The sequence below is a fragment of the Enhydra lutris genome, unplaced genomic scaffold (genome assembly GCF_002288905.1).
Source record: "Enhydra lutris kenyoni isolate GAN:26980312 unplaced genomic scaffold, ASM228890v2 scaffoldscaffold31, whole genome shotgun sequence".
In the NCBI taxonomy this organism is placed as follows: domain Eukaryota; kingdom Metazoa; phylum Chordata; class Mammalia; order Carnivora; family Mustelidae; genus Enhydra; species Enhydra lutris.
Genome location: NW_019154115.1, coordinates 647,605 through 663,006, shown reverse-complemented (window position 1 = coordinate 663,006; position 15,402 = coordinate 647,605). Strand labels below are relative to the sequence as shown.

The 15,402-nt window shown below is 38.0% G+C and overlaps 1 protein-coding gene across 1 annotated transcript in view; it reads left to right on the top strand.

The window, feature by feature from the left end:
- LOC111153247 (S-phase cyclin A associated protein in the ER) overlaps positions 1-15,402 on the top strand; it is a 491,788-nt gene that overhangs the window by 353,370 nt on the left and 123,016 nt on the right. Inside the window, exon 25 of the mRNA XM_022512152.1 lies at positions 6,355-6,478. Within this exon, the coding sequence (XP_022367860.1) occupies positions 6,355-6,478 (124 nt within the window). The remainder of the gene's footprint in view (positions 1-6,354; positions 6,479-15,402) is intronic.

Sequence of the window (15,402 nt, the reverse complement as noted above, 5' to 3'; positions counted from 1 at the left end):
TATTATATGTTTATAAAAAATAAAATTTAATTTAAAAAAAAAAAGAAAAAGAAAAAAAAATCTTTAAAATGTTCTTACCTTTTTACCCAAATTACTATTACTGGAAATTTATCCCAAGGAACTAGAATAATATTTTTGGTATAGCTATAATGAGCACAAGTTGTGCCATGAGCATATCCTATGTCTGCTGAGTTCCCAAGCATATAAGGTGGCCCTCCCTTGTAGTACCTGAGAATTGCTTCCCAGTTTTCATTGTGTCTAAGATATAGTCATGAGACCTAAGCTTCACAACCCAGTATTCCTATTCCAGTCTTCCACTCTGAAGCTGGTAAGTAAGGAGTAGAAAGGAAGGGTAAAATAATAATAATAAAAAAATACACATTTATAAATATATAATATTTATATATTATATATAAATATATTAAAAATAATATATATTTATAAATATATACATATATATTTTTTTTTTAAAAAGTAAGGGTAGAGAAGTAAGAAGATCCTAACCTCTCTTCTTTTGACAATTAGAGACAGCTGCATCTGGCGTCCAAACTCACAGTGTAAGTTCAAGCTGTGGCATATGGGGCCCACTGGTTTTTTTCATCAGATCTATATAGTAACGTATGAATTGGGTATTGGTCCTGGCCATGTAACTTTAGTGCCTGTGTGTTTTCTAAATCTTACAATATACCCAATAGCCTATAAGTTGATTTCCTTTCTGTTTAAGTCAACCAGAGCTTTCTTCCTGTGACTTGTAACTAAAAGACTATTAAAACAGCATTATTTGTAACACTGAAAGTTGCAAACAGAAATAGTAAGGGATTAATTGTGGGAAAAAATGTTATATCCTTAGTATAACACTGTTCATCCTTTTAAAATTGTGCAGTATTTCTCAGAAAAGGAATTTAAAATACTAGATGCTTACAAAATTGTTGGAAGCCATTGTAGGCCTCTGGGTTGAGTCCAGAACAATACCAAACATATCTACTGGGGGCACTACTCCTCTGAGGTCAGTACAAGTTGAAAGGAAATAATGTAATAACATTACACAGCTGTGTCTCACACCCAGGAAACCACAGAACCAGTACAGATCAGAGATTAGGAAATCAAATAAAGTAGCACAGTCCCACTGTGTGTATTTAGAGTAATACTCTTCAGTATGCATAGATTATGCCTGGAGGAATATGTAAGCTAGTAACCATGGTAATTTCTTTTCTTTTCTTTTTTTTTTTTTTTTAAGATTTTATTTATTTATTTGACAGAGATCACAAGTAGGCAGAGAGGCAGACAGAGAGGTGGAAGCAGGCTCCCTGCAGAGCAGAGAGCCCGATGTGGGGCTCGATCCCAGGACACTGGGACCATGACCTGAGCCGAAGACAGAGGCTTTAACCCACTGAGCCACCCAGGCACCCCACCATGGTAATTTCTAAGGTGGGAAATTGGGTGGCTGAAGGACATAAGAAAGAGGGAGATGGTTTTCACCATATACCCTTTTTTGTGCATACTGTACTATGGTTGTCATTCCTAGTCAGAAAGCTAAAAAGCTAAATTATATTACATCAGAGCTCAGTAGTTTTTGGTATTGTTTTTAAGATTTTATTTATTTATTTGATAGACAGAGATCACAAGTAGGCAGAAAGGCAGGCAGAGAGAGAGGAAGGGAAGCAGACTCCCTGCTGAGCAGAGAGCCCGATGCAGGGCTCGATCCCAGGACCCTGGGATCATAACCTGAGCTGAAGGCAGAGGCTTTAACCCACTGAGCCACCCAGGTGCCCCAGAGCTCAGTAGCTTTTACCGCACTTCATGGGAACATACGCTCAGGTCTCTGAAGAAACTTCCAAGGCTTTTTCAGAGGAGAAAACAGAGTAGGACCCTGGCTTCCACACTTCTGTTTCAGTCAGAGCAACTCTGGTTTTATCAGTTCTCTGGTTTAAGCATCTAGGATTTTGTAAGTTTTGGGGTTTTTTTGTTTTTGTTTTTGTTTTTTTAGTTTTTTTTTTTTTAATTCCATTTTTCTTTTTTTTTTTAAAGATTTTATTTATTTATTTGACAGAGAGAGATCACAAGTAGACAGAGAGGCAGGCAGAGGGGGAGGGGGAAGCAGGCTCCCTGCTGAGCAGAGAGCCCGATGTGGGACTCGATCCCAGAACCCTGAGATCATGACCTGAGCGGAAGGCAGCGGCTTAACCCACTGAGCCACCCAGGCACCCCTTAGTTTATTTTTATTTAAGTAATCTCTACACCTAATGTGGCACTCGAATTCACGACCCTGAGATCAAGAGTCTCATGGTCCTCTGACTGAGCCAGGCAGGTACCCCCAAATTTTATAAGCTTTTAATCTTCTGAGTAGGAAAGCATTCTGCTACTTTAAAAAACAAACAAACAAACCTGCAGACCATAATTACAGAATATTAAATGTCTTGGAGAAATATTCATTATGTATTTGTTAAATAAATGTACATTTATGTGAGTAAGGGGAACAAAGACCAGAAGTACAAATACCAAATTGCTTCTTCCTTTTTTTTTTTTTAAGATTTTATTTACTTATTTGACAGAGAGAGAGAGATTGCAAGTAGGCAGCGAGGCAGGTGGGGAGTGGGGGAAGGGAGAGAAGCAGGCTTCCTGCTGAGCAGAGAGCCTGATGTGGGGCTTGATTCCAGGACCCCGAGAACATGACCTGAGCCGAAGGCAGAGGCTTAACCCACTGAGCCACCTAGACGCCCCCAAGTTGCTTCTTGATAGTTTTCTACTATTTCTTTGTCCTTGTCTTTCCCAAATTTATTACAATTACTTTAAAAATTATTTTTATAAGGTGACACCTTCCTGGCTCAGTCAGTAGAGCATGTGACTCTTGATTGCAGGGTCATGAGTTCAACCCCCATGTTGAGTGTGGAAGCTATTTTTTTTTTAAGATTTTTTATTTATTTGACAGAGAGAGATCACAAGTAGGCAGAGAGGCAGGCAGAGAGAGAGAGGGGGGAGGGGAGGAAGCAGGCTCCCTACCTAGCAGAGAGCCCGATGCGGGACTTGATCCCAGGACCCTGAGATCATGACCTGAGCTGAAGGCAGAGGCTTAACCCACTGAGCCACCCAGGCAGCCCTGGAAGCTATTTTTTAAAAATAAAATTAACAAAAATTATTTTTCTCATAAATACAAGTTATATTTTAATTTAAAAGAAAAGCACTCTTTTTAAAAAAGATGCTATTTATTTATTTATTTGACAGAGAGATCACAAGTAGGTCAGAGAGGCACAGAGAGAGAGTGGGGGTGGGGAGCAGGCTCCCCGCTGAGCAGAGAGCCCGATGTGGGACTTGATCCCAGGACCCTGAGATCATGACCTGAGCCAAAGGCAGAGGTTTAACCCACTGAGCCACCCAGGCACCCAGAAAAGCACTCTTTAGCAACATCTAAATATATTATCTGATAAGTGAAATGGTGCCGATTTCCATTTGTGAAGTACTTACCAAGTAGAGCCTCTAAACAATTTATCGTAAATGAGTTTAGTACGGGCCAAGGTTTTTCTGTACAGGCCTCAGGGATTGAGTGAAGCCGGACAGAGTTGAGTCTCCACCTGCTGCCGTGCAGCCTAGAGTCCTTTTCTCATTCATGCCAGTGTACCAGGAAAACATTTGGGAAACAATGTGCTTCATGATCTTGGAAATAATAGCTTTTATACCGTGCTTTAATTTGACTCAGTTTATTAACATTCCATTTGTGCCTTATTCATAACAAAAATAATAAGATTAGTAACCCAAATAAAGCCTATCACTTATATTTAACCATGTGCCAGGCATTTTCCTAAGTACTTTACATGTACTGTCTCATTTACTATTCATGATGCCTGTGTGAAGTCTGTGTATTACTATCTTGGTTTTATATGTGAGAAAATGGATATGAAGATGTTAACTTACTAATTTACTAATACTTAGAGGTTAATTTACTGATTTACCAGTGCTAAGATGTAGCTTCCTAAAATCTCAAATGGCAGAACTGGGATTCTGACCTAGATGTATCTTACTCTAGGGTTGCTGCTCTTAACAATTATACTCTTATGCCTAGAGTTCAGGAACCTATCAATTATATGAAGCAAGATCCAACCAAATCAGACAAACAGATGATCAGAAGTACAACAGGAGCTTTCTCACTCTCTCTCTTCCAAATGAGGAAAGAGAGGTTGGCTGTTTTGTTCAACTAACAATGCCTGGAAAATCATAGGCACTTAGATATTTGTTAGGTGAATGAATACTCACATGTTGGTTCTTCAATTCTTAACTTTATACGCACATCAGAATTGCTCCCATAGATCTTTTGAAACACGCAGATGTCTGAAAGTCAACCAGCTGGCATCTTCAGGGGAGGAACTCAGGCAAGAATATATTTTTAAAGATTCCAATGCTCAAACTATAGAGCCTCTATTCTAGAGCTGGGGATCTCTGACTAGAAGGTGAATCTGAATTACTTGCAGAATTTGTTAAAGCACGCAGTGCTGGACTCTACCCTCGGAGTTTCTATTTAGCAGGTCTGGGGTGGGGCCTGAGAATTTGCATTTCTAAGAAATTCCCAGATGATATTGATGCTTCTGATCCTGTAGGATCATTGTCCTATAGGATTTGTTCTAATAGACTATGTTAAAACATTTGTACTTGGGACTTAAGCAGGAGATTTATTTAGACAGGCCAGAATCCACATTGATCACTCAGGCAATGTTAGTTTTAAACACAGTTTTCAAAGTACCCAGAAGAGTGTCCATTGAGTTTGTGGCTCCAAAAGTTTCTTTGAATGATGGCATATGTAAATTGGTTTTATCCCCTAAGAGGAAAACATTAATTTGAACAGTTTGACCTTAGACTGTTGTACTCTCTAGGTTTTCTCGTGTTGAGGTGCTCTGAATCCATATCCATACAGTCTATAAGCAGGTGGGGTACTCACTCCCCAGAACTCTGCAGTTCTTAGAGAGAAAGCCTCTAGTTTCTCCTCATGTATCCTCCCTTCTTCCATCATCTGCCTTGATCTGGGACCAGGAGATCTGAGAAGAGGAGCTTTGACAGACCTTTGTTTTATGTATTATTCAAAGTTCCAGGTCCAGAGTTCCTGGGTGATAGGTATCTAATCCTTAGATTATTAAGACATTATCAACTGATGAATGGATAAAGAAGATGTGTGTGTGTGGAATATCACACACACACACACACACACACACACACACACACAATGGAATATCACACAGCGATCAAAAAGAATGAACTCTTATTACCATTTGCAACAACATGGATGGAGCCAGGGTATATTACATAAAGTGAAATGAGTCAGAGAAAGACAAATACCATATGATCTCACTCATATGTGGAATTTAAGGAAGAAAACAGATGAACATATGGGAAGGGGGGGAAAGGAGAGAGAGGAAACAAATCATAAGAGACTCTTAACGTTAGAGAACAAACTGAGGGTTGATGGAGGGAGGGAGGTGGCCATGGGCTAGATGGGCCATGTGTGATAAAGAGGGCACTTGTGGAGTGCCTGGGTGGCTCAGTTGTTTGAACACCTGACTCTTGATTTCAACTCGGGTCATGATCTTAGGGTCATGGGATTAAGTCACATGTCAGGCTCCTCCCTCAGCAGGGAATATACTGGAAATTCTCTCTCCTCCTTTCCTTCTCCCCAATCTCCCCCCCCCACCCCGTATACACATGTGCTCTGTCTCTCTCTCTCTCAAATAAATAAATCTTTAAAAAAAAAAAAATAGTTGGGGTACCTGGATGGCTCAGTCAGTTAGGTATCTGACTTTGGCTCAGGTCATAATCTCAGGGTCCTGGGATCGACCCCCTTATTGGGCTCCTTGCTCAGTGGGGAGCCTGCTTCTCCCTCTCCTCCCCATTCGTGCTATCTCTCACTATCTCTGTCTCTCTCAAGTAAATGAATAAAATCTTTTTAAAATAAAATCTTTCTTAAAAAAGAGGGCACTTGTTGTGATGAGCACTGAGTGTTGTAGGTAAGTGATGAATCACTGAATTCTACTCCAGAAACCTGTACCGCCCTATATGTTAACTAAGTAAATTTTAAATTAAAAAAGACATGATCAGATAGACTATTAAATACATTTCCAGTATCTGCTGTGTAACTAAGAAATTAGTAAGAGACAACTAACAAACCAACAAACACCTGGCCTTGGATAAAAAATTATAAGCCTTTATATCTAGCTGATGGGCCTTGTACCTAATATTTGGCTTTTTTTTTTTTTTTTCCGAATGATTTCCATCTTGTGCCTGTTGCTTTTGTACCATTCATTTTACGTATTTTAAACTGTGTATAGAAGAGCTGCTCAAGTTTTACAAATGGTGTTTCTCTCCTTCTATTAGGTCTCTCTGCAATGCAATCAACGTTTACAACCTCACCTGCAATAACTGCTCAGAAAATTGCATGGATGTTCTGTTTAGTAACAAGATTACCTTCTTAATGGACCTCCTGATACACCAGTTGACGGTATGTAATATTACTGCTTTAAGTTAGAAGCAGTTAAGTTTTGAGAAATATTCCCTGTGGAGAAAACTCAAAGAATTTAGCTTATTTACCCTCCAGATGAAAAAGAGTGAAGATGATGGGGAGAGTAAATTACGGACTGGCAAAGAAACCTCTTGGTTTGGAAATCTCTTATTGGATTCTCCTAAGTTCCAATATTTAACAGATAATATACTTGTAACATTTGCCAAGTTCACAGATTTACATGGTTAGACTGGGGCTTCAGAGTCAGCTGGACTCCAAGCCAAACCTCTGAGCCCACAGGAATGAGTGCTGTAGGAGGTAAGAAAGCTTAGGAAAGCCTCAAAACTTCTCTTGCCAACTCAGTTAAAAGGTTGGTTTATAAAGGACTTTTTGATGGCCTTTGATATCTGTTTTTTTGAAGCAAGAAACTCCTCTGGCAAAAAGGGGCTAACCTGTTATACTTTTGAAATGGGAACAAGCAACCAGTTATGGCCTTAAATTTTACTTCAGTTCACAGATGTTGAAAGAGGTAAGCTCAGTATAATATCCAAAGGTTTAGGTCTGTCAACTGCAGCCTCCAGAACACAGCCCTGGGGCCAGAAGTTTCCTGGTGAAGTTTCTGAGCCCCTGAGGTATTGGCACAAAATCTCTCTTAAGTTACAAGTTTACAACACAAGAGATTTATTTTTCAGAACCGATTTACTTTTACTCAGCACATACTTCTAATACCTCTTTCTAAACTACTTGCCTTTTGCAATCTTTCTTTCTCCCTTCTGGTTCATTTCTGTACATTCTACAGACCTTAACTGAAACATAATAGCACCTTCGTCATGAAACATTCCCTAACCTGACTCTCCCCAGGTCCAGGTTACGAATTTTTTTATGTGCTCCTAGGCATTAAATTGTTCATAGAATTCATCACATTGAATTAACTGTTTAATTGTCTGTCTCCCCATTAACCATAAAATCAACAAGGATAGAAGATAACTTATCATCCTCTCCAGGATCCTAACACAGTGCCTGACACTTAGTAGATTTAGTATATCATTGATGACTATGTGAGAGAAGAAGTGGATCCCCATGCATCTCAAGCTGAGAATCAGAAAGGGAATGAGAGGGCCTTCCAGGCAGGCGTACTAAGATGAGAGGGGTCGCCAGAAAGAGAGAACAAAGTCACAAACCTAGAACTGTTTTACACAGTACAGCAATGGCTATTTATCATGGTGATACTGTGTCATCACTTGAGGGCAAATTTTATTTGGTTCTATCTGTAAAAGAAATCATTGAAATATGGATAAGACATTTTGGCACAAAATTCTACTCAAAATAGTTGAAAGGCAGGGACAAGGAGAAAAGACTTAGCATTTGTTGTATGGCCTTATATTCCAGACATTTTAATATATATTGCCTCATCTAATTTTCTTAAACACAAAGTCAGTATTATTATCCCTTTTACCAACAAGGAAACTTGAGTCCTGGAGAAAGTGGCTTGCCCAACACTACAGAGAAAGAAAGTCACAGAGCTGAGAGTCAAACCTATGTCTCTCAAACCCAAACTGAGAGACATTCCGTACAATAACTGCTACTTTTCAAAAGGGTCAATGTCACGGAAGACAAAGAATAGAGAACTGTCACAGATTGGAAGAGGTACTGACAAGTAAATGAAATGTGGGATCCTATACCAGGAAGAGGACATTAGTGGGAAAACTGGGAAATTCATTTACATCTACAGAATAGTTAATTTCCTGCTTTAATTAGAGTATGGTTTTGTAATTTGTTAACAGTAGGAGGCACTGAGCTAAGAGAACTCTACTGTTTTTGAACCATATCTCTTAGTTTAAAATTATTTTAAAATAAGACATAAAATAAGATGTGAAAATTAAAAAAAAAAAAACCACTATGTTCCATGCTGCATCATCTGGAAGAATTTATTCTGTGAAACTTATTCTATATTGTAATGGAAGAAGAGACATTCAAAGCACATACTTTGAACAGGACAGGTAACAAAAAAGACGGCCTTTGAAATGTGAAGAGATGAGTAAGAAGATTTACAGACAGGATCTTCTATTCTAGCTCTTCAGACTTTTCTGTTCAAAACTTATTCTTATTAGGAGATATCATAGAAAGGTTGTTTATTATTTTCATACTTAATAATTAAGTGCTTACTGGGGTGCCTGGGTGGCTCAGTTAAGTGTCTGCCTTTGGCTCAAGTCATAATCCTGGAGTCCCAGGATTGAGCCCTACAACAGGTTCCCTGCTCCTCAGGGCCTCTGCTCCCTCTGCCCTCCCCACCCCACCCCCTCCACTGCTGATGTCTGTGCCCACATGCTCTCCCTTTCTCTTTTTCCTGCTCTCACGCTCCCTCAAATAAATAAAATCTTTTTTTAAAATACTGTTTAAAAAAATTTAAGTGCTTACTATTTCCACTTCCAGAGAAGCATGGACTATAATCCCCATCACCTGGCAAACCCCATTTTAGGAGTGGGAACAGTAAACACTGTGATGGCAGCCTATACAAACTATAGTGGGAGCACAGAGGAGGGCTTTTGTAGCCTGACCACCACAAAGGGAGGGACATTTGAGCTAGACCTTAGCTCTTCATAATAGCTATCATTTACTAAATGTCTACCATGTGCCAGAAGCTTGTAAGTGGCTCCATTCTCCCCCTCTACTTTGAAAGCCCTAGTTTCCTTTAAGTAGTATTTCCTTGCTTGTGACCTCATAGTTTCTTGACACTCAGAATAGCTTTTAATCTCCCAACCAATGGATTTCAGCACATTCTGTGTTTATTTTGCTCAGTTTAGAGCTGTAATCCTGCGACATGTTTGGCAAACACATTTTATTCCTCCTTTCCTTATACGTGGCACTTCCTGGTTTTTACGGTTCCTTTTAGGTTTCTTAATCTGTAGCTGTCAATTCTAGTACTGCTATGACTCAGTTGGTGACACTTGGGAGAAGAGGTTGTGTTTCCTAATTTGGAGAGACAGGGGGTAGAGATGGCTAGGGATGGTGATTTTTACATTTCTTGAAATCACTTAAATACATTTCCATTTTTCTTGATAATTGGTTTGATACTAATGTAACAAAAATATGGGCCATTAATTTGCAGTACCCTGTAAGTAATGGATAGAAAATAGTCATCAACACGTTTTCCAGAAGGATGAGAAGGAAGCGTAAAAGAAGCTAATTAATTGAGATCTGGTGGGATTTATAAGATACCCAATAATGAGGCACTTCAGCCTGTTTTGGTTCTTTAGCAAACTGAGATGGTTTAGAATTTTTTTTTTTTGTCTAGCTGCTTAGACTTTGTTTTAGCATTCCTGTATTTCATATAGATTATGTGCAAAGCACTGTACAGATGCCAGGGTTGCAGAGGTAAATTGGACACATTTCCTTCACTCCAGAAGCCTACAGTTAAGAGAGGAAGAACGTGCACACATAAATAGCTGTAAGAAGTTTTGTCACATAATGAGAGCTACAGAGCCTAAGCAACCTAGAAGAGTACCTAGCGCATAAGAGGTGCTCCTTAAATATTTAATGAATGAATTCTAACTTGGAGCATTAGAAAGGTTTTGGGAAGAAATTAGATTTCAATATGCCCAGAGGAAGGGTAGAAATTCTACAATTCTGAGTTATGATTTTTACAGAAGATAAATTAGCACAGGTGGCACTGTAAAGTATACCTTGCAGTAGAGATTCAAAGTAGGATTTTTGGGATAAGTTCTTGGGGAATTTATCTGGAGCCCTGTAAAAACAGTACATTGAGATAGACATGATCTAGGATAAAGTCTCACATACATTTATTATTTTCCAAGAAGCATGAGAGTTTTTAAATATGTTAAAGCAGATTACTTCTGTCATTCTAGAAGCATGGTTAAGCACCTTTTTTTCTGTGCCTAAATCTTTCCAGTGCACAGAACATGAGTCTCTAGCTTCAAAATGTCTCCTTGAGGAGACCAGACATGAACACTGGAAGGCAATAAAAACACCAGCCAAAAGAGCAAGATGGCAGAACAGGAAGTCCCAGCCCTCATTACCCCACAGAGACACCAACCTAACAGTATATGGACCAAAATACCATTATGAGAATTCCAGAAGACAGTTAATATGTTGCAGTACCCCCAGCCAATCTCAAAGCCAAGAATGGCCACACTGAAATGAGTAAGAACTGTTTCATTTTACTTGTGTTCTCCCCCTCTCCTGAACCTGCACAGCTCAGCACTAGCAGAAAATACCCCAGTTCATGGGTTCTCCTTTAGAGGGGAGAGAGGAGTAGTGGCATTCTGGCTTTTGGGGGTGGTGCCCAAGGGTCTTGAACCTGTCTTACCTGACTCAAGACACTGACAGAGAGCTGGCATACTTTGAATGCCTAGTGTTAACAAGAGAGCAGGGCAGCTTGCTGCTGAGAACCAGAGAACTTAAAGTGTTGCAGACAGACACCAAAGGGAGCAAGAGATTATGATGTCCTGAAAAAGAAACTAAAATAAACCAACAAAACTCTCTAATTGAGAAATTGTCTCATAATCCACAAAAAGGTTTCAGAAGCCCCCAGATTTCCTAGCCAAGGTGATTGGTGTCTTTCTTTTTACAAAGTCAGGATGTAAAGTCTAGAAGAAGTCCCCCCTTTTTTTTTTCAAATGTGCAGATCCCAAAACAAAGGTATAAGACACAGAAAGAAACAGGGAAACATGGCACATACAAAGGAACAAGATAAATCTCCAGACACCAATCTTAAAGAAGGAGGTGTATGAATTAACTGACAATTCAAAACAGTTACCATAAAGGTGTTCAATGAGCTCAATAAAATGATGCGTGAAAAAAATAAAAATAAAGAGAAAAATTTTTTAAAAACCAGTTTTAAAGCTGAAGAATACAATAATTGAGCTGAAAAATTAGGTAATTAGGTACAGGAGTTCAAGAGCAGGCTTGATCAAATAGAAGAAAGAATGAGTGAACTCAAAGACAAGTCATCTGAAATCATGCTATCACAGGAACAAAAAGGAAAGAGAATGAAAATGAATGAAGAAAGCCTAAGGGATGCATGCAGTACCATCAGGTAGACCAATATACACATTATGGTACTCCCAAAAAGTGAGAGAATGGGGCAGAAAGCTTATTTAAAGAAATAATAAGCTAAAAATTTCTCAGTCTGGGGAAGGAAGTGGATATCCAGATTCAAGAAGTCCCACAAACTCCCAACTATAATGAACCCAAAGAAATCCACACAAAGAAACATAACCAACTTGTCATAAGTCAGAGACATAGAGAGAATTTTGAAAACAGCAAGAGGAAAATGACTTGTCATGTACAAGGGAACCCTGATAAAATCAATGATTTCTCACCAGAAACCCTACAGGTCAAAAGGGTTAGAATGATATTAAAAAATACTAAAAGATAAAATGGCCAACCAAGAAAACTATACCCAGTAAAACTATCCTTCAGAAATGAAGAAGAAAAAGATTTCCCAGATAAATAAAACCTAAGGGAATGATCACCACTAGACTTGCCTTACAAGAAATTCTAAAGCCAGAGATGCCTAGCTGGCTTAGTCCATATAGCATGGCAACTTTTGATCTTGGGGTTGTGAGTTTGAGCCCCACATTGAGTGTAGAGATTACTTTTAAAAAAATCTTTAGGGGAGCCTGGGTGGCTCAGTGGGTTAAAGCCTCTGCCTTCAGCTCAGGTCATGATTCCAGGATCCTGGGATCGAGCCCCGCATCGGGCTCTCTGCTCGGCAGGGAGCCTGCTTCCTCCTCTCTCTCTCTCTCTCTCTCTCTCTCTCTCTCTGCTTCTCTGCCTATTTGTGATCTCTGTCTGTCAAAATAAATCAATAAAATCTTTAAAAAAAAATCTTTAAAAATTTTTAAAAAGAAATTCTAAAGTGAGTCCTTCAAGTAGGAACAAAAGGATGCCAAACACCAATATGGAAAGCATATGAAAGTCCAATTGATCCTTTAACAACATGGGATTGAAATGCATGGGTACACTTACATGTGGATTTTTTAAATAAACACATGGTACCATAAGTGTATTTTCTTTTCCTTATGATTTTTTAAATAACACGGTCTTCTCTTTAGCTTATTTCATTATAGGGATATAGTATATAATACATGTAACATACAAAATATATGTTAATCAACTGTTTATGTTATCATAAGTCTTCCAATCAACAGAAGACTCTTAGTAGTTAAGCTTTGGGGGAATTGAAAGTTGTATTTGGATTTTCAACTGTACATGGGGTTGGCACCCCTAATCCCCATGTTGTTCAAAGGTCAACTGTGTAAAGCTTGCTGGTGATTCAGAATTGTGCATTACTATAACAAGGAGGCTATAAATCATTTTAATTCTGACATAGAATTATAATATAGAAATTTTCTGGTAACAACTTGTATATTTCTATATAAAAGTATAGTAATAAGTATAAAAATACATTAATGAATACCTAATATATAATATATTACCGTGTGGGGCATCTGGGTGGCTCAGTCAGTTAAGCATCCAACTCTTGATCTCATGGTCATGAGTTCAAGCCACACACTGGGCTCCATGCATTATATATATATATATAGACATCAATAAAATAAAATGTTGGGGAGATAAGTAAAAGGTATTAGATTAAAATGGATCATTACAACTATGTTATATGTAAGCCCACTAGTAACATAAAGAAAATACCTATCAAAGATACAGAAGAAAGTAAAGAATCAAAGCATGTTACTACAAAACAATCTGCAGAACAAAAGCACAAATCTATAGCAGGAATAGAATCAGGGACAGGGTAACTATAAGATAGAAAACAAAATAAGCCCTTTCTACCAATAATTACTATAATGTAAGTGTGTTAAAATCCCCAATAAAAAGGCACACAAAAATCAAGATCTAATTATATAGTGTCTACTCAAATAGACTCCAGAGATTCACTTTAGATTTAAGGACACACATAAGATGAAGGTGAAAGAATTGAAAAAAAGATATGCCATGTGAATTAATACTCTCTGAAGAGAGTAGAGTGGCCATACGTCTATAAGATTAAATAGTCTTAAAGTGACTATTACTAATAGTCCTAAAGTGACTCAGAAGTGATAAAGGACAATTTTCAATTTTCCAGGAATATATAACAATTATAAATACATAGACACTATCAGGACACCCAGATATAAGAAGCAGACACTGAAAGAACTGAAGGAAAAAGAAGACAGCAAGGCAATAAAGGTAGGGGATTTCAGTACCCAAATTTGGATAATGGATAGACATCCAGAAAGAAAACTAATTAGGGAAACAGATGCTTTAAACAATACTGCAGACCAAATGGACCTAACACATGTATACAAAATATTCCATTCATCAACAGCAAAATACACATTTTTCTCAGTGCACATGGAACATTCTTCAGTAGAGATCACATGTTAGTTCACAAACAAGTCAGCAAATCTAAAATATACCACGGTTTTATCCATTAATCTGTCATTGGACACTTGGACTACTTCTATAATTTGGTTATTGCAAATAATGCTGCAATAAACATGGGGAGCATATATCTCTTTTTATTAGTGTTTTCATATTCTTTCAGTAAATACTCAGTAGAGGAATTACTGGATAATAAGGTAATTCTTTTAATTTTTTGAGGAACCTTCATACTGTTTTCCACAGTGGCTGTACCAGTTTACATTACCACCAACAATGCACTAGGGTTCCTTTTTCTCTAATCCTTGCCAACACTGGTTGTTACTTGTTTTTTATTTTAGCCATTCTTACAGGTATAAAGTGATATGTCATTGTGGTTTTGATCTGCATTTCCCTGATGATTAGTGATGCAGAGCATCTTTTCCTTTCATATGTTGGCTATCTAGATGTATTCTTCAGAGAACTGTCTGTTCATGTCTTCTGCTCATTTTTTAATTGGATTATTTGTCTTGGGTATTGAGTTGTTATTTTCTTTATTTGTTTGTTTAGCCGACATCATTAGTTTTTAATGCAATGTTCAGTGATTCATTAGTTGCATATAACATTCAGTGCTCATCACATCACATGCCCTCCTTAATGCCAATCACCAAGTTACCCCATCCCCCCACCCACCTCCCTTTCTGCAGCCCTTAGTCTGTTTCCCAGATTTAAGAATCTCTCACAGTTTGTGTCCCTCTCTGATTTCTTCCCATTTGGTTTTCTGTCCCTGTGATCCTCTGCTCTATTCCATATCCCATATGTTGAGTTGTATCAGTTCTTTATATATTTTAGATACTAACTCTTTATCAGGTATGTCCTTTGCAAATATCTTCTTCCATTTACTACTTTATCTTTTAGTTTTGTTGAGTGTTTCCTTTTCTGTGCAGAAGCTTTTAAATTTGAAGTAGTCCCGAGAGTTTATTTTTACTTTTGCTTCCCTTGCCTCAAGAACATATCTAGAAAAAAATTGCTGTAGCTGATGTCAAAGAGGTTACTGCCTGTGTATTCCTCTAGGATTTTTATGGTTTCAGGTCTCACATTTAGGTCTTTAACTCATTTTGAGGGTCTTTTTTTTTTTTTTTTTTTTAGTATGGTATAAAAAAAGTCATCTGGTTTTATTCTTTTGCATGTAGCTGTCCAGTTTTCCCAAAACCACTTGTTGGAGAGATTTTTTTTTTCCCCATTGCATATTCTTGCCTCTTCTGTTGAAGATGAATTGACTGTATAGTTGTGGATTTATTTCTGGGCTTTCCATTCTGTTCCACTGATCTGTGTATCTATTTTTGTGCCAGTTCCATACTGTTCTAATTACTACAGCTTGGTTGTATATCTTGAAATCTGGGATTATGATACCTCCAGTTTTGTTGTTCTTTTTGAAGATTGCTTTGGCTATTTGGGTTTTTTTTTTAATTCCATACATATTTTACAATTATTTGTTCTAGTTCTGTGGAAAATGCTATTGATATTTTGCTAGGAATTGC